This window comes from Colletotrichum aenigma (genome assembly GCF_013390185.1).
Source record: "Colletotrichum aenigma strain Cg56 chromosome Unknown KSG_Cg56_contig05, whole genome shotgun sequence".
Classification (NCBI taxonomy): domain Eukaryota; kingdom Fungi; phylum Ascomycota; class Sordariomycetes; order Glomerellales; family Glomerellaceae; genus Colletotrichum; species Colletotrichum aenigma.
In genome coordinates this window covers 4,768,759-4,787,194 of record NW_023500911.1, presented here as the reverse complement: position 1 = coordinate 4,787,194, position 18,436 = coordinate 4,768,759, and the positions used below count along the sequence as shown (strand labels likewise).

Here is an 18,436-nt window from a genome sequence, read left to right as displayed (position 1 = left end):
TGCCTAGAAAACTAAAGTAGAGGCTAATCTATAGCTTCTTATTAGTTAATCTATAAATAATATAAAATATTAAATATTTCAATTTAATTAAGGGATATTAAATTAATTAATTAGGTAGTGGCGATAGCCTCACTTTGCTTAGTTAGGTTATTTGCATTGTCAATTTACTTGCCCTTATGGAGGCGCTAGCCAAATATGTCATTCGATTCCAGGCTGCTCCAAACACTTTAAGCCCAGACCAGTGATCCATACGACGGGCGGTCTGGGAACAGGAATCGACTCATCGGAAAGATCCAGAAACGAGACTCTCGTGATTCGCGCATGGACAGCTGAGGCCTAGTCGAGGCTTAGGTGTCTCGTCGATCTAAGCGATGTCAAATGATTTGGCAGGATCGACAACAACATCGGATTAATGTCAAAATCATGCCCTCAAGAGTTGTAGTCAGTATGGGGTAGTATTCGTCCGCCCGCTAGCGTAGTAGCGCTGCCTTGGTCAAACTGGTTTGCTCTCACGATCCGCATGACTTCCCATTTTAAAGTCGGAAGACGGACAACTTCATGTTGTTTCCAGATGGCAAGTTGAATGTGAAGCATCATCGAAAGTTGTCTGTAAAGGACTGGTGATCGGAAGGTCCTCAGCCGGTGCCTGATAGAATGGGCTGCTTATCAGCCGGAACATTCAACTCAACTTAAGGCATCATGCTGGACCCTCGTCCCATGCATTCATCAACCCCAAAAAGACCAGTTCAAGCGAAAAGAGCACCAATTTGTCACTACTTGAGAGCTGAGATCCGGATTTTGGCTACGAAGCAAGTCTATCAAATTAGAAATCATACATGCATTTACCCCCACAAGCGTTGTGTTCATCCGACGTCCTCGGCTACACCTTTTCAGCTGCCTGGGTTTCCTCAGCCTTTGGCGCTTCCTTCTTTGCATTCTGCTTGACGCTCCGCCATTCCATCGCCAACGCTCCAAGAATCGAGAGACAGGTCAAGATGAGTCCAAAACGGAAGACCACACGCAACGACTCATTGTAGCCAACCAAAACGTTCTGCTTGACCGAAGCTGGCAGATTTGTCAGGGACGTGGCACCGCTGCTCTCAATCAAAGCAAAATTGAAGCCCGGGACCGACGACAAACGCTCAAGAAGCTGGTTGTTGAGGACGTTCTGGCCAACGGAGATGAAGATGGCACCCCCAAGAAGCTGAGAGAAGAACATGAGGGAGGTACCGATCGGGACATCCTTCTTCGGAAGTACCGTCTGAGCGGCGATGTTGGGGACTTGAGAGGCACAACCGGTGCCGAAGCCGTACAGAATCTGATATCCGATCCACTTGGCACTGGGAGTATCCAGTTGCAGGGTGTTCAGGAGTCCAGCGCCGACGCTCATGAAGCAGACTCCGATGATAAGGAACGGTGTGTAGTAGCCGGTTCGGCGAATGAGAGCTCCCGTCATCAGCGACGCAACGACCATGGAGAGCACCAGTGGGAGCAGGCGAATGCCTGATTTAACAGCAGAGACTCCTTGGATGGCCTGGAACCAGATGGGCAGGTAATAGACTGGTACTTGTTAGTTCAAGGTATGGAATATGTAGGTCAGCGATGCTTACTTATGATCATGTTCTGTGATCCGATGCAGAATGTTGCAAAGACACCTGCCAAGACGCTTCGCTGCTTGAAAACTTTGGGAGGGATAGTTGCTGTCTTGGGCAAGAAGATCTGGACCATGACAAAGCCAATCAGAAGCACGCAGGCGAGTACAAGAAGCGCAACAATACGTCCGTTGTTCCACTGCACGCCATGTTAGTATATAAACCTCATCAATATAAAGTCGTCGCGACTTACAGCATAGGTCAATCCTCCCCACTGCAATGCCAGCAGCAGACAGACGGTTCCTGGGACAAGCACCGAGGTACCATAAAAGTCCAACTGCGCCAACTTGGCCTTGGTGGAGAGCGTGCTTGCCTCTCTATTGGGAAGCTTCAAGAGGAAGATAATCACCAAGGCTGCGACTCCGCCGAAAGGAAGGTTGATATAGAAGCACCATCTCCATGTCAACTTTGTTGTGAAAGCACCTCCAACCAAAGGACCAACGATCGAGGCGATGCCGAAGACAGCGCCGAACATGCCTTGGTACATGGGTCGCTTGTGGAGAGGCACGGCGTGCACGATTACAATGATCTAGGTGGAGGGTGCGTTAGAAGGCGAATGTCTTCCTAGGAAAAGCTTATCTTCCGAAGTACTTACCACTCCCGTGAGGATTCCCGCCGAGCCAACGCCTGCCAGAGCTCTTCCAAAGATAAAGACGTCGGAACTGGGAGCGGCCCCACAGATTGCGGAGCCAACTTCGAAGAGGAATACCGAGACAAGGAATGTTGACTTGATGCTATAGAAGGAGTATATTTTGCCGAAGAGTAGTTGAAAAGCGCAGGTTGTCAGGAGGAAGACAGAGCCATACCATCCGACGTCGGTTACAGAGTCGAATTCATCGGTAATTTTAGGTATAGCGGTCGTGATAATCAATCGATCCTGGAAGATCATGCTGTTAACTCATGGCATTCTTAGTACAGGAGTATCTGCAAAACCTACGAGTGAAACGAGAAACATGCTGATGAACAGAGAGCTCAGAATCAAAACCAGACTCAGGCCTGAAGGATATTGGACATTTTCGGAATTATTCGTCTTCATGCGAACTGCTTCGTGTGTTTCATTTGTCATATCGGCGTCGTCTACGACTGGGTTTTGATCGGGATATGTCGAAGAGTCGGACGGTTGCGCTGAGACATGGGAGTCTGTGGACTGGTTCTTTTTGAAGAACATGATGAAGATACAAGAGGGGGATGTTGCTGTTGAATAGGTGTTCTGAGTGGAAATCTGAGGCGCGATACTGAGCGAGAGAATAGATACATCATTAGGATGGCAAGTTGTGTCTTCATGTATATTGATTGTGTTTCTATGGACCATGATATTCTCGGGCAGCCTAGTCGATGTCCCGAGAAGATGAACGGCATTCTGTTGCTTGATTGGCCTAGCCTGAATGTTGAAATGCCTTCGGGCCCGAGTAATCCAAATGGGGCTAGGGCATATCTTGCTGAGTATCCCCATGGCACGGGCCGGACTCCATATCCTCCATTCCACGGTTAGCAAGTCTCTGGCTATTGCCGCCAATCTTGGTGCGGTTTTGCACCGGACAAACTACGGAAATGTTTGCAGGTCAATCCGGCGGAGGATCTGATCGTCACGCCTTATCCACCCGGAAGGAGGTAGCGCCATGACGGCCTGAGCGTGATTGGTTAACCGGGTCCCGAGAAGGATTACACTAAGCTCGTTTTGTGGCCGAATCGCCCGAAGCCACATCCCGTCATCTTAAAGACTCTTTGGTCTACGGCCCTTCATCGATACCTCCCTGCGTAACTGAAGATTAGCATTTAGCAATCTCACGTCCCGAGATCACGACTGAGGTTCTCCGACTGTTCACCGCCCACGAGACTCACGCCCTGACCTCCAAAATGGCCTCCGGATCACCGTCACCCCACAAGCCCGCCTGCTCTATCTGCTCACGCCGTAAAGTCAAGTGTGATAAAGGAGACCCCTGTTCCAATTGCCTCAAATCGCAATCCCAATGCGTTTACGAGGCTCCCGCCTTGCATAGAAGACCCCGAAAGCGGGCCGCCGACGATGACCTTCTCAATCGTTTGGCCGCTTACGAGGACTTAATGCGGAAGAACAACGTTGACTTTGCACCTCTGGCGCAGACGTGGATCCCGTCGAAACTGGAAGCTCAAGTTGATGAGCCGGAACCGAACCGATTCGTTCCTTTGACGCCGGCACTTACCAGCCCGGGCTCAGCAATTGGTCGCTCAAATAATATCGATAATTCGTCAGGAGACACAGAAAGGCATGTACACAACGTATGGTAGCATTGCCCCTCCACTAACTCTTCAGTAGATGTTCATGGTCAAATCTCAGCCCAGAGGTATGTCAGTTTCAAAGATTGCGACCTCTTTAGCACCAAATCTAACATATCCACCAGCTGAAGTATCCTCCCATCTACGGCGTCTGCCATAAAGACGATCCCATCCTGACACCGATGCCGTCACTTCATCAAATGTTCTCCGCCCAAAATACTTCACCCTCCCAATCTCATCCTGAACCTCAACATATTTATCGACTGTGGCAAATCTTCGTCGACAACATCAACCCTCTCTTCAAGATAGTCCACGTCCCAACCCTACAACAACGCGTTCTCGATGCAAGCTGGAGTCCCTCTTCAGCACCTCAGCCTCTGCAAGCAACCATGTTCGCCATATACGCCCTTGCCGTCACCTCAATGTCGCCGGAGGCCTGCCAAAAAGCTTTCAACGAGAGCAGAGTCGCATTGATGACGCGCTACCGCACTGCAGCCTTCCAAGCCCTAGTTGAAGCGGATTTCCTCACGACAAAAGACTTTGAGGTTGTCCAGGCTTTTGTGTTGTTTCTCTTCATCAACCCCGAGTCCGAGCTGACGGCTACTCTGACCGCCGCGGCCCTGAAGCTATGCAGAAGCCTAGGCATTCATCATGCCAAACCAGATCCCAAGGTATCCTTCTTCGAGAGGGAGATGCGTATCCGGGTATGGTGGCAGTTATACGGACTCGAAGCGCGAACTCGCGCGTTGGGAAGCCCAGATTCGAGGTGCCCACCGTCGAGGAGCGAGTTTGGCGATGTGCGCTCGCCCTTGAACGTCAACGACGCGGATCTACACCCCGAAATGACCGAGGCACCGATCGAGCACAGTCGTCCAACGGAGATGATGTGCGTGCTGATGAAGTATGAAGTCTTCAACTGGATTCGCTCGACACCTGCAGCATCGCTGGTCTTCGAGCATATTGCTCAGAGCCGGGCGAGAGACGAAACCATGATGGAGGTCGAGAGCAAGGCCATCAACGAGATTGAGGGCATCTACTACAACAAGTACCTGAAGGACGTAGATAAGCGTATACCGATTCATGCGCAGACGTTCAACATGGCGAAGCTGGTGATTGCTCGGATGAGGTTCAAAGTCTATCATCCCAGGTGTCGAAGGACCGGCAACAGCGACGATGTTGTTATGAGTCGAGAGGAGAATGATATGTTATTTGAGTTGGCGATGAATTGGGTTGAGGCGGCCGAGGCAGGTTTGCAAAGCAAATTCTCTGCGCATATCTTCACTCACATAACATCCAAATGCCACATCGATGCCTACATCTGCATCATCAGCGAACTTAGGTATAGATGTACTGGAGATCGAGTGAAGAAGGCATGGCAGTCTATTGAAACACTCTACGAGGAGTATCCAGATATGTTGGAGTCGACGAGTACTTTCTTTGGGGCTTTGCGAGACTTGACTCTCGACGCTTGGGAAGCTCATCACAACACAGCGGCTGCAACCCATGACTTACGGGAGCCGGAAGCTACGCCTCGATTCATCCAGACCCTTAAGGATAGAGCGAGGGAAAAGATGGAAGCTGAGGCGCATGCGTCAACGACCCCCAATCAGCAAATTCTTGATGATCTCGGGTTAACGGATGACGGGAACTTGGATTGGGACTATTGGAACAATTTCTTGAGCTTGTAAAGATCTGTTAACCAGTGAGGGGCACTCCGACCTGAAGCTATGCCTAGGATGACCGCAAGAGCTGTGCGGCCCTAACATTTACATGAAGTGGTCGCACTTGACGCTCTAGCAACATCTAATTATGGAACTGTTTAGTCTCCATAGGCAGTCACGAAATGAGTAATCTGTGTCTATGAGGCTAAAGTAGGTACTTCCTCCTAACGATCTCTTTACTAACCCTCGCAAATATTTCTCTTCGTGACTCCCTCGAACACTATGCTGTCCTTTGACTTCAAACATTATCAGCAGACCTTTGCAACAGATCCACGACGTTTGCTCTGAATGCTTGCTGCAGCTTTAGGTCTTCTTTCGTGTCATCGACGACCTCGAAGTCACCTTTAAGGCACTTGAGGACGACCTTCTGGTACTTGTCTCCCATTTTAGCTCCCAAACGCTTTTCCGCATGCTTGATAAGATGCTTCTTAATAGCATGTGGGTCTCGAACTTTGGAAAACCCGGACTTCTCGAGGGTCAATACCGGTTGCCACAGCCCTATGGTAGGTAAGCAATTTTGTTCACCTCGCTTTAGTTGCAACACAACTACACATACCAATCTCAAGAAGAACCACGCCCAGAGCATAAATATCGTGTATCTTGTTGAATATCTGAGTCGGATTTTGCTGTCGCTCCGGATGCCGATAGGTATCCCGAGACAAGCATGCGTCGGCATGCCCGTGTGAGAAGTATTGTTCTGGGCGGCTGAACTCAAAGCCTAAAAGCCAAGGTTCCGATAGGTCAAGATTGTTGTCGAGAGACGTGACACTCTCTTCCGGATCGATGATTGGGAAGAAAAGAATGTTTTCGCTGCGGAAGCTCTCGTGGACCTAGTCAGCGTCAGATTGGAACATATCAGGCGACATTGTACAACTAGAGAAGGTTTCGAGTGGAAGATGGCATGTATACGTACCCACTTTACAAGGTGAAGTTGCGAGATACATCTAGACAAGTTTACTGCCAGACAGAATCGCTGACTCAGGGACGGCGGGTGAGAATTATCTCCAGAAAGAACGTCAAGGAGACTAGTCGGGCAGGGATCAGCGGATTCCGGTAGAGAAAACATGTATGCGACCCTGTTTTGCGGCGTTTGCCTCATCCAGCCTTGACAGCTCGGTGTCCTAAATGCAATCTCTTTGGGCTGGTGAAGCAGGTTGGCAAGCTTGTCGACAAGATCCCGCGTTCGGTCGTCCAGTGGTATGGGAACAGGCGAATCTGGGGAGTAAGAACGGTATTCGACTAGGCACGGCTTGCCCTCCCATTGAAATATGCCAAATTTGTCTCCGAATAATCTGGCATTCTCAATACATTGCCGTAGGGAGGAGTCGTTGATCTCGAGGCTATGAGCGGTGGTTTGGTTCTGGCTAGCAGCTAGTTGAAGCCTTGCGTCGATATCAAACCCTAGCGCTCGAGAATTGTCATCAGTTTCGAGACGGTTGAGATGCTGGAGACTGACACCTATGGACGTTCCAAGACACCACAACTTGATGCTTTCATGAATCCTGCCGTTCAGTTCGCTGAAGTCCTGGACGATGATTCCCACCCGCTTCTTGTCCACAAGAGACCACTTTATCCGTTGAAACGACCTGGGACGTTTCAATACTGAATCGGTGGAACTCAAAGAAGTGCTACTGGGAGCTGGCGAGAGTGTTGCCAGAAAACCTAGTTTCGCTGGAGACTGTAGATCCCTATCCTTAGTGTCGGCTTTCTGTCGGCGATCGAGAAGCCTGTAGGCCTGTTCTAACACATCCGATGCCTGCTCAAGAAAGACATGTATCTGGTCATGAACATCCTTGTCGAATTGTTCGAAGAGCGCCTTGCCTCCATAGGTCTTCGATTCTCGCATCAGTCAGGGACACAAGCAATGAAATTAGTCTCAACACCTCAGTACTCACACTGGACTGTTCGAATAATAGCAGCTGCAGAGCTCTTGTTCGGTTGTTCTCATCTCGAATCTTGCTCTCTAGTGCTCTGGTGTTCTACTCAGCGTAGTTGGCTCAGCTATATATTCATAGGCTCATTCTCGGGCTGGCGGGGATTCTTACAGTGTCAAAGTCTCGATAGTTGGAGACTAGCTCCGCCGTTCCGTTACCAATCTTCCATAATTGGTCGAGCACAGTGATTGTCAATCCGGCAACGCTAAGGGGGTCCATCGCGATTCTCGCTTAGACTTGTGTGCACTGTGACCGATAAAAGTCTTGTGAATGCTTGAACATTCCCAATGATGCCTTACGCAGTCGAAGTCGAGGAGGCGACAGATAGCCCTCATTTTGTTTCCACCAGTCATGTCCTGATCATACAGTCAGCATGTAGCATGATTACTGCACCCCTGTGCGTGGCCTAGTCTTGACTAGAGCCATGCAGCCTGATTCTGCCTCGTGCGACCCAATGGTGCATGGGAGCCACGGAGCCTGATTCTCAAATAGGTTTAGGTCCTCGATGATGCAACTGGTTCGCTGCTCTTCCCCTCAAGAGTTCAAAAGTAAGATCAAGACGAATGCGCTTTGGACATGAGTACTGACTTCTTCTCGTTTTCGTACGAAGAGATCGATAGTCGCGGCATGAGAAACGACGTCTTCATTTCCATGAACTAAGACCACTTTTGAGAAGATGGAATGTGCTCCAGCGTCGGTCGGCTCAACGTTGAGCTGGAATACGTTCTTATCTCGAACATCGGTTTCTACACTGACTTGTGCCATCTTCTCGGAGCGGCAAAGCCAATCGGTAAATGGGCTCGAGGATGTCATCCGGGCAGTGGGTTCGCTTCATCTACGCCGCTACCGCTACGAGGAACTAGCCCGCGAAGAGACTCTTGGTGAGGGCGAGACGTACCTGGTAGAGAAAGCAGTCCAGGGTGGCAGCGTTTTCGCCATCAAGCATCTTAAGATTAGCAACACCCCAGACGAGAAAACTTTCCGCAGGAGGCTCAGCGCAGTGACCATCGAGGCGCAGATCATGAGACATTCACCACTCAGAGCCCATCCTAATTTTCCCACCGTTCTTGGATATGGTTGGAATCTTCGGGCCAAACTAATTATGCCTTTCCTAGTTGTTGAGTACGCTCCGCTTGGGACGCTGCGAGAGTATATTCAGAAGCTTACTCCGACGCTTTCTGACGTTGAGATTCTTCTTGGTGACGTGGTGTCAGCCCTTGCGGCCTTGCACGTGTGTGGCATTGTTCACGGCGATGTCAAACTGGACAATGTACTGGTATTCCCATCCCTGGATCGTCCCGCCAAGGCGGTGGCAAAATTGACGGACTTTGGCCACGCCCTTATTCTAAACGACAAATCGAAGAAGCAAGAGGATGAAACAGTCAAGTACGGAGGTACAACGATGTAGGTTGAGATACGACCCTATCCTATGAAACAACTCAAAGCTTCTTGACTTACCATGTCAACAGATACAATGCCCCGGAAGTGAGAACTCAAGACTTGTTCCCAATAGACAGAACAGAGGTTTGGAAATGTGATATTTGGGCCTTTGGCCTTCTCGTATGGGAGGCCTCTATCGGAGGGGAAGAATACACCAAGTACCTTGCAAGGAGAGGCGTCGCCGCAAACATCTCAGGCAACGATCCTGGCATCAGTGCAGCTGAGATGCTGCACCATGCAAAGCGCTGTCTGCCTAAGGGGCAACTTGGCACGGTCATGTTTCTTCGGGTTGTTCTACACAAGACCATCCAGGAAGATCCCATGAAAAGAGCTGCAAGTATACGTGATCTCCCTCTCTCAGCAAGATGGAAGTACGTACATACGCTGTGTTCATTCATCCCATCATCGACCTCAAGTTCAAAGCTAACAGATTAGAACCGGTGACCTACTTGGACTTGAGACTGATTTGGCCCTGCACTTTGAAGCACCTAGACCAACTTACGAAGTATTCTTTCAACGCAAGGTGACAGCTCAATTGAATGGAAGACTGACATTCTGGTAGATGTTTCGTCTCGACACCGGGAAAGAAATTCTTTGGGATCACCAGCGACAGATATTCCAGGGCTTGAAACAAACAGATACTAATAATCTGTCAAGTCAGCATGGAACCATATCCTGGCAGATTGCTCTATGCTATCATGCCGGCTTCGGGACCATTCAGGACGCTCAAAACACACACAGGTACTGCGAGATGGCCAGGTCAAAGTTTCACCCGCTTGCCATGGCTTTCGGGAATTTGCTGGATCCTCACGAGAACGACTGCTCAGAATCGCCGGAAGAACCTTATGCTACGAAAGTCTCCAGCTTGCTACACTCTAATTCGACTTACTCAGAAGCAATGCCAAGTCTAGTAAAAGCATTCTTTGACGCAAACTCGCCAGCAATATTTGATCTGTTATCCAAAGGGATTCCCCTGAGCTCTTGCTCCATTGACGGATGCAGTCCCTTCCACTGGCTGTTCATGCTTCAGGATACAGTCTTGGAAGAAATAGTCGATAATCTCTCCGGGAAACTAGAAAGACGTCTAGTCAATCTTCCGATGTTCTCGAAAGGATCAGTCCACGACCAGTGGCCTCTGCAATTATTGGGCAGTCCGCTAGCGGTTGCCATCTCCGTCAATAGTTTTCCAGCGGTGAAGGCACTTCTTTCCCTTGGCGCTGATCCCTTTTCCCTCGTCTATGGCCAAACGCAGTTTCCATCAAATGACACTCGATCTCAATGGACGGCTTTTCATATTGCGGCCAAGTACCACTGCAGCGAAATCCTTGCCTACTTATTGGAGCAAACGAAATCCCGACAGCAGACAAGTATCAACTCTCTTGCTTGTGTTCTGAGTTCATCAACCACCCTTGAGCGTCTTGCTATGCATGGTTCCAACCATGCTAAGCAGCTTGCTGAGACTGCACGACTGATTCGCGGGATACAGCCTCTTGGGGCCATGGACGCATCTGGAAGAACTGGTCTAATGATGGCGATCGACTTCCAAGACTATCATGTCATCGCAGCTCTTCTCCGCTCCGACAAAGGACTTGCGAAGATGCCTTTTCGATCCCCTACGAGCCCGCATATCTTCACATATCCCATCCACTTTTCGGCTCAAATCGCAGCTCGTCGCGACGTTCCCGAGACGCTTACCATCCCTAAATTACTCCGCTCATACGCTGATGGTGTCAGCGGTAGGGCATTTTCTCGAGACCACGTGGGGAAAACACCGCTCCATCTAGCTGTGACTGGCCACTCATGCGTTGTCTCCGGCTGGATCCTGGAGGAGAACGTCGAACTAATGCAGGTCGAGGACGTCTTGGGCCGAACACCCTTGTACTACTGCGCATCTTCTGCTAACATTAATCTGCTTCTAGACAAAGGCGCAGATTTGAACCACGTCGACAAGAAGGGAGCGACTGCTCTTCATAGGTTTTGCTATGCCGGAGCATCCGATCTCGTCACTTGTCTCCTCAGGCGGAAACCGAGGCTAGATGTCAGAGATGATATCTTTGGAACACCACTACACTGTGGGGTAATTAGCGGCACTATCGACGTGGTTATGGCCCTGGTGGAAGCAGGTGCGCCACTCAACGCTACCGACATGAATGGAAATACAGCCGTTCATGTTGCAGCTAAGCTCAACCGACATAACACTTTGCGTGTATTGATCCAACACGGAGCGGACATCAGCTTACGAAACATCTACGGGCGGGATCAGAAGGCCATCTCTCTCTGTGCTGCGAAAGGGTTCAGTATCCTGAATATCTTACATCATGAGGGCAGAGACGCTCATGAAAGCCAGTGGATCCTCAAGAACGTCAATGAAGATGAGAAGACTTCTGGGCTCGGAAAAACGCCAACAGGCAATGTGTCCCCAGACTTTCTCTGGGAAGGAGACTCCATGTCCGTCGCGGAACCGGCCGACTCGACGAATATGTGGCAAAATGCGGATGAGGACGTCTACGTATACGGAGAACAGAGGAAAACATACGATCAACAGAAAGAGAAGTTGGAGAAGCTTGATCAAATCACCAGTACTATCACACGATATCTCCCGAGCATATACCAGGATCGCGAGGCTATCACAGTTCTGGTCACCCTGCTTTCCGTCTTCTTCGATGACATCATATGGCAACCGGGCATTGCAAGCCGGATAATTGAAGTCATCGCGAGGGCAGCTCATGACTTTGCGTACATCATACACTATTATGTCGAGAAGGCGAGACGTATGCGGCAGCGCGTCGAAGCATGGGCTAAATTTCTAACCACGCATGACGGGATCCGTCTGAAGGAAAACGCACAGTTGGACTGGTTTTGGTCCCATATGGAAGCCAACGATCCTGTTGGAGCACTTGAGCAAGAGGGCAAGGAGCCAGAGTATTGGCCAAACAACAAGATATGAACACTCACTAGTGGACTCGTCAGAAAACAAATGTCTCCATATCTTTACTTTGCAAGACGAATATCTTTGCGGTCCCTTTTACATCAGATTGAGGAAAGATTGCTTTCCAAAACCGCGGAAGAATCTGCGCATGTAAGAGATATGGAGGGCTTGACGGAAATGGAAATCCGCAATATGGTGTATGAGTCAGAAGAAGATGTAACAGATGAGCGCGAAGCGACTTCAGCTGGGGTGCGAAGGATCAGTGAGCTGGAGGTGTTGGAAAAAGAAAGTGAGTTGACTGGGTGGGAAAGAGAAAGAAGCCGCGATGTGGAAGTCAGGCGAGAAATGGAAAGAAGACGGGAAGTCAAAATAAGACAAGAAGCGGAAAGAAAAACAGAAGCAGAAAGACAACGGGGAGAATCAAGTCCAGGGGAACCGAGGCGGGAAGAGCGGCAACAAGAACCTCAACCAGACGAACCGCAACTGGACGATCCATGCTGTCAAGAGGAAGCGAGTTACTTCGATCATGTAAACCTGGCGATCGACTGGATTGCCACTATAGTGATGGACAGAAAACCTCAGACTATATTCCCTGGCAGACAGAAGTCGGACATCGAGGATATGGCGCGATGGGAAGTAAAAGCCATGTGTTGGAAGACACCAGTATTCGACCATGAGGTCCCAAACTACTCGGCAACATTCTTCAATCATTTCCCACAACTATCGGAACAAGTGTGGCGGGAAAGCTCCTCTCGCGAGTACCTCAAATGGAAACACAAAAAGGCTTTTGTCTTTTGACGGGACGATTTTCAAGCTCAATGGGCTGCTCGGTTTGAGTTCTTCAAAAAAGTCCATACATCTTGCAGTCAAAGGATGAGAGAAGAACAACCTGACGCGGGCATCGAAAATATTAAAGAGTCAAAGCTAACTCTGGGAAGGAAAGGGAAGTTCAAGGCGTTTCGAGAAATCTTCGAGTAGGAAAACAGCAGCTCTTGGCAACAGGTCACCGAGCAACCAGAATTTTGAATGTCATGCTAATCAATCCTTTAACATGCTCACCTATGACTCTCAGGGCCTTGATAGCAGAAACTAATTGATAGATAAAGCGCTGGTAGGCTTGTTCCTGCTTTTCATTGAGGACTATCGAATTGCATGTTACCTAAGATGTCCGCTCTTGGCGATCGATTTTGCTCAAAAGGTACTGGTGCCAATTGAGAAGAGTAGAAAATCTCCTCCAAACACCCGAGTCATTATTTGTGGTTCTCTTTCCTTGCCTTACCTTGTCTAACTTGAGGATCCCAGCTGAGACTACAATGGGTCGCCCATGATTCTGCGACAGCCTGATGATGCGAGCAATTCCAGCCTAACAGAGCAACAACATCTTACTTCACCGACAAAACACCAAAATTCCATATCAGGTTACTACAAGTATATCTATGTTACATAGGATCTGACGAAGCGCCCTGCGCTTCAAAGCAACATTCCCTTCTAGAAAATGAACCGCAGCGTGCCATCACTCAGCAACCTCCTTGGCAGACCCTTGTTCACCCCGCAAAGAGGGTCTCCCACACCCCCCAACGAGGAAGATGTCAACCGTCCCTGAAAGCTCATTCGTCGGGGGCCTAGCGGCGCAGGCCCTCGGGATGGATTCCCGTCCCTCATCCCCCGCATGCACACTGAATCCTTCGCCGCCCCCAGAGATCGTCGTACAAACCGCAGCACGTTGACACGTCCAACCTCGTTGAACTCTAACAATTCTTCGAGTCAGAGTTAGTACGACTTCTCCATTGTTTTCTCCGTATCTCCCTCGAACCTGAGTGCTCGCTTCCGATGGCCCTTAGTCAATAGCGCAGTTACACAGCAGCTTGCATGCCCCTAAGACGCATCCCGGCTTCGCCCTGAATGGTAAGGCTAAACCCAAGAAGCATTAGGACCCTTGAAAGCTGCAGCGATTAGCAAACACGCCGACATCCATTGGCCATACAGACGAAAAAGCCCCCTGTCTAAGACACCGCGTACGAGGTCTCTACCTTGGCCTGCTTCCACGATGCAACGCGGCACAGCTCTAGACGCATCACCAAAGGACACCCTTCCCCGCACCCGATGCACCTCGTCCGCCCGTCCGCCTGGCGCAGCTGGCGGCCGCCATCATCCGTGCGGCCATGTGCCCCAACAATGGGTGTCAGAACGAGAGATCAGCGCGCGGAAGGACTGCGGAATGAGAGATTTCAACAATGTCTGGGCATGTTTTCGTCTCCAATGCAGCTTTGGCGGTGCGGAGTAGGCGTATAAAACCCAGGGTCCGCGATGTGTCTGCTGCTGCGGTCTTCGTCCCGACTTTCTCTGGCCCTGTTGTCTCTCTGATCCATTGAGAACCAACCGTCTTTTCTTTTCTGCGATACCGCCGCAATGGGTCTTACCAAGAAGCTGGCCGATGGCCTCGATGAGGTGGATGTGATCATTGCTGGAGGTAATACCGAAACCTGTCTCTAAAGACACGAGCAATTGCTGACAATGAACAGGAGGAACCGCAGCTTGCGTTCTCGCCAGCCGCCTCGCGACAACTGCACCAGAACTCTCAATTCTGGTCATCGAAGGCGGAACCAATAACCGCGATGTCCCCAACGTCGTTCATCCGGCCTTTTTCCTCGACCACCTTGCACCCGACAGCAAAACCGCAATCTTCTACCAAGGCAGCCCGTCGGAGCAGCTGGCAGGCCGCAGCCCCATTGTTCCATCTGGGGGTATGCTTGGAGGTGGTTCCTCCATCAACTTCATGCTGTACGTAATTTTGCCCATAATTCCGCCCTTTACCCCACGAACACCGTACCCAACAGCTCGTCAACAGTTTCGTCCCGCCCCCAGATCCGAAATGCGGGGGAACGCGGCATATGAGATCGGGAAGGGGGAAAAGTTGGGGTAGCTCGGGGTCTAGCTCCAGACGATCGGCCTCCTTCTGACTCTGCTTTGCCTCACGAGACCCATTGCTAACGAGTCATACTCACAGCTACACGCGCGCCCAGAAATCCGACTTCGACTCTTGGAAGACACCCGGCTGGTCATCACAAGACCTCCGCCCGTACCTTAACCGCTTTGAGACGTACCATGGCAATGGTGACCCGGCCGACCATGGCAAGACAGGCCCCGTGCACATCTCTTCGGGAGGCTTTCGGGTCCCGGGTGCCGAGGACGACATCCTTGCTGCGGCGCAGCAGATGGGATACTCCGAGATCCGCGACCTGCAGAACATGGAGGCAAACAATGGCTTCGAGAGGTGGATGCGTTACGTCTCGCCAGAGGGCAAGAGACAAGATGCCGCCCATACCTTCTTGCACCCGCTCCTCGAGGACGGCAAGCATCCCAACCTCCACGTCCTGGTTGAGTCTAAGGTCGTCAAGGTGATCTTCGATGAGCACAAGCGTGCCGTTGGTGTAGAGTACACCCCGAACCCCGACTACCAAGCTGTCCTGAACACGACGAGGCACCCTGTCAAGACCGTGAAGGCCAAGAAGCTTGTTGTCGTCTCATGCGGTGCATGCGGGACGCCTGGAGTCCTGGAGAGGTCTGGTGTCGGTAACAAAGAGGTTCTCGCCAAGGCCGGCGTTCCCGTTGTTACCGATCTTCCCGGCGTTGGACATGACTACCAGGACCACCATCTCATCCTCTACCCTTACAAGACAGCGCTCTCAAAGGATGAGACACTTGACGAGATCTTCAGTGGACGCATAAGCCACGAAGATGCGATAGCACAGAAGCACAAGATGCTGGGCTGGAACGGCGTCGACATCGTCAGCAAGATCCGCCCAACAGAGGAGGAAATTGACACCCTGGGCCCTGAGTTCCGCACCGCATGGGACAAGGACTTCAAGAACGATATCAACCGCCCGCTGATGCTCAGTGGTTTCTTGCATGGGTAAGTCTCCAGCCTATCTTCGCTTGGGAAAACTTGAAACTAATTTCCTACAGATTCCTTGGTGACCACTCCGGAATTCCAGTAGGCCAGTACACCACCGGCGCAAACTACACCGCCTACCCCTACTCCAGAGGGCACATCCATATCACGGGTCCCAATGTCTCAGACCCGCTCGACTTCAACCCCGGCTTCCTCACGGACGCCAACGACATCGACTTGAAGAAGCACATCTGGGCGTACAAGAAAGCCCGCGAAATCGCCCGGCGCACAGCCCTCTACCGCGGTGAAGTCGCCGGCGGTCACCCTGCCTTTGCGCCCACATCCAAGGCCGCGCTCGTAGACGATGTTTCTGCGGATGCGCACAAGAGCGTTGTTAATATTGAGTACACCGCGGAAGACGACAAGGCGATCGAGCAGTTTGTCAGAGAGAACCTCAACACGACGTGGCACTCGCTGGGAACGGCTAAGATGGCGCCCAGAGATGACAAGGGTGTCGTCGATTCCAGCCTGAGCGTGTACGGTGTGGAGAGGCTGAAGCTCGTGGACTTGAGCATCTGCCCGGAGAATGTGGGCGCGAACACGAATAATACTGCCTTTGTTGTCGGCGAGAAGGCAGGGGATATCATTGCGAAGGAGTTGGACATTACGGTTCCGCCAAAGCTATGAGTGGAACTTCCTTCGTAGACATCCATGAGGCATTTGAGATATTTGTAGCGCAGCGATAGTACAGTACACGACAAGAAATGTGACAGAGACATCTTGGATTACATATGATATAATATTACAGCTCGTACCAACGGCCTGTACCTCAACCCTACTGGCAGGTGAGTCAGCTTGCATTGAGGATGACCCTGAGAGGAAGAATCATGGGAAACGTCCTTTAGACAATGGCGAGACTGAACCATTTCGATCAGCCTGTCCCAGCTCCTCGTAGCGTCCCTGACGTCTTGGTATGTTGCCCATCTCAGATTCTTCCATGATGACTCGGTCGAAAGCTATTTGAGACAACATTCGACCAGGATGAAAAGCATTCAGAATAACCAGTGCGAGCGCCATGGGCACAGCGTCGAGGCAAATCGCGTACACCTCTGCAGTCATTATCGTCTCATTCATTCCGCCGGGACCAAATTCAACCAGCCGAAAAATAAGTCGAACCTAGACGTGAGTTAGCCCGCGTCCTTTCAAGACACTCCCGGAGGTGCTTACGAAGATGAGGATCAAGACGATAAAGATAACCCAGATCAGCTGCAACGAATTGGCATTCCAGGCCGAAGGCGGGTCATGTTCTTCCGGACCCTGACGTGCAGTTGCACAACCACTTCAGTGAAGACGGCGATGAAGATGAGCTGAACTATGAAACCTGCAGTGTAGAGAACCTTTCCCATCTGCATGCTTGAAGCGCTCCTCTGTCCCGATAGCATCGAGCCGCCGGCTCCCGGAACGCCAAAATAAACCAGATCAGCACCGACAAAGAGCTTCGTCATATAGGAGGCTTTGATGCGGAAGACTCGTCGGTCGGGAAGAGAAAAGTGGACGATGCGAGCGCCGACCATATAGGCATATGCGTTGATCCCTAAGAAGACGGCGATCAGTGACTTGTTCGCAGCCGTACGTCTCCTGAGTTAATGAGACAGATGACTTAGACAAGGGAGTGAGCATAAAGGTGAGCGATGAGATGATGTAGAATGGCAACACACGGCCATTCTTCGCTCCTAGTGTTCTGAGGACGAAGGCAGAAGTCTCCCAAACGCCAGCCATGATGATAACCCAGCAGTAACGCTGAACCAAAGTTTGAATTAGAGATCAGACCTAGCTGGAATCATCGCGGAAGCTGAGAATCGCTTACTTGTTTGTACATGACTGCCTGGACGAGGTGAACCAGGGTTGACAGGCCAAACAAAATGGCGAGAGGCAAGGTTTCCTTCAAGGCTAGGGATATAGGGCCAGAAACCGTGGCAGGCACCGTACGGGACATGGCCATTTGAGTCCGGGGCGATACTGATACATGCGGCTGCTGTCGTCTGAGTCGGGCTGGGAGTTGCGACCAGCGTCGAGGCGGATAGTGTGGCTGACATGTTACGGGCTGTTATCGCTAGCTGACTTCAACTTGAGAAGGGAACAAAGTCAGCTCTGGCAGAATGAAGATGCTAAAATATGCACGTTTAATCGTCGTATATCCTCCATTGTCTTTATACATGAATATCGCCAAGGCAACAACGAAATATTCAGCCGGTATTCATCAACACGAGCTTTTGGCACCTCCAAAACCATCCCTCCAGAGCGCACTCTCGTTTTCCTCTTTCGGAAATGTCTCCACTTCACGCGTCTAAGCCATCCCCTTACGCAAATGTGGCCCTACTCTATGACAACCACCTCGCGAAAGCCCTTGCCAGACTCAATATCCAATCCCACAACTAGCAAACTCCTCTTGGCTGCAGGAGATCTCGCCTCCGAAAGCTCAATACTCAGGCCCATATCCCCAAAAATATGCACCGCTATCCGCCTGCGCTCAAGCACCCCCCTTTGCAAAGCCAGGAGGGGCCGAAAGAGGTCTTTGGGCATGAGAGATCCCCAATCTTGGCTTGCCGACG

General features: G+C 50.7%; 7 protein-coding genes across 7 annotated transcripts; 4 read left to right on the top strand and 3 right to left on the bottom strand.

Moving 5' to 3' along the window:
* Nucleotides 1–880: 880 nt before the first annotated feature.
* On the bottom strand, nt 881–2,820 carry aflT-4 (Efflux pump aflT; the record flags this gene model as incomplete). The annotated part of the gene is made up of 5 exons (XM_037324172.1): nt 881–1,560; nt 1,611–1,791; nt 1,846–2,181; nt 2,248–2,529; nt 2,590–2,820. 5 exons carry the CDS (start codon nt 2,818–2,820, stop codon nt 881–883), a joined length of 1,710 nt encoding a protein of 569 aa, XP_037178320.1.
* Nucleotides 2,821–3,509: 689 nt separating this feature from the next.
* Nucleotides 3,510–5,596, top strand: aurR2-4 (Aurofusarin cluster transcription factor aurR2; the record flags this gene model as incomplete). The annotated part of the gene is made up of 3 exons (XM_037324171.1): nt 3,510–3,880; nt 3,949–3,976; nt 4,034–5,596. The coding sequence occupies 3 exons, from the start codon at nt 3,510–3,512 to the stop codon at nt 5,594–5,596; spliced, it is 1,962 nt and encodes a 653-aa protein (XP_037178319.1).
* A 271-nt stretch (nt 5,597–5,867) lies between these two features.
* On the bottom strand, nt 5,868–7,782 carry CGCA056_v008923 (uncharacterized protein; the record flags this gene model as incomplete). Its single annotated transcript, XM_037324170.1, has 5 exons — nt 5,868–6,127; nt 6,186–6,459; nt 6,543–7,460; nt 7,525–7,608; nt 7,675–7,782. 5 exons carry the CDS (start codon nt 7,780–7,782, stop codon nt 5,868–5,870), a joined length of 1,644 nt encoding a protein of 547 aa, XP_037178318.1.
* A 457-nt stretch (nt 7,783–8,239) lies between these two features.
* Nuak2 (NUAK family SNF1-like kinase 2) lies at nt 8,240–8,971 on the top strand (the record flags this gene model as incomplete). Its single annotated transcript, XM_037324169.1, has 1 exon — nt 8,240–8,971. One exon carries the CDS (start codon nt 8,240–8,242, stop codon nt 8,969–8,971), a length of 732 nt encoding a protein of 243 aa, XP_037178317.1.
* A 1,560-nt stretch (nt 8,972–10,531) lies between these two features.
* secG-1 (Ankyrin repeat, PH and SEC7 domain containing protein secG) lies at nt 10,532–11,950 on the top strand (the record flags this gene model as incomplete). Its single annotated transcript, XM_037324168.1, has 1 exon — nt 10,532–11,950. The coding sequence occupies one exon, from the start codon at nt 10,532–10,534 to the stop codon at nt 11,948–11,950; it is 1,419 nt and encodes a 472-aa protein (XP_037178316.1).
* A 2,391-nt stretch (nt 11,951–14,341) lies between these two features.
* On the top strand, nt 14,342–16,511 carry AOD1 (Alcohol oxidase; the record flags this gene model as incomplete). Its single annotated transcript, XM_037324167.1, has 4 exons — nt 14,342–14,402; nt 14,455–14,713; nt 14,940–15,845; nt 15,899–16,511. 4 exons carry the CDS (start codon nt 14,342–14,344, stop codon nt 16,509–16,511), a joined length of 1,839 nt encoding a protein of 612 aa, XP_037178315.1.
* Nucleotides 16,512–16,709: 198 nt separating this feature from the next.
* atnI-1 (putative lipid transporter atnI) lies at nt 16,710–17,603 on the bottom strand (the record flags this gene model as incomplete). Its single annotated transcript, XM_037324166.1, has 4 exons — nt 16,710–17,000; nt 17,052–17,090; nt 17,147–17,462; nt 17,539–17,603. 4 exons carry the CDS (start codon nt 17,601–17,603, stop codon nt 16,710–16,712), a joined length of 711 nt encoding a protein of 236 aa, XP_037177954.1.
* Nucleotides 17,604–18,436: the final 833 nt, after the last annotated feature.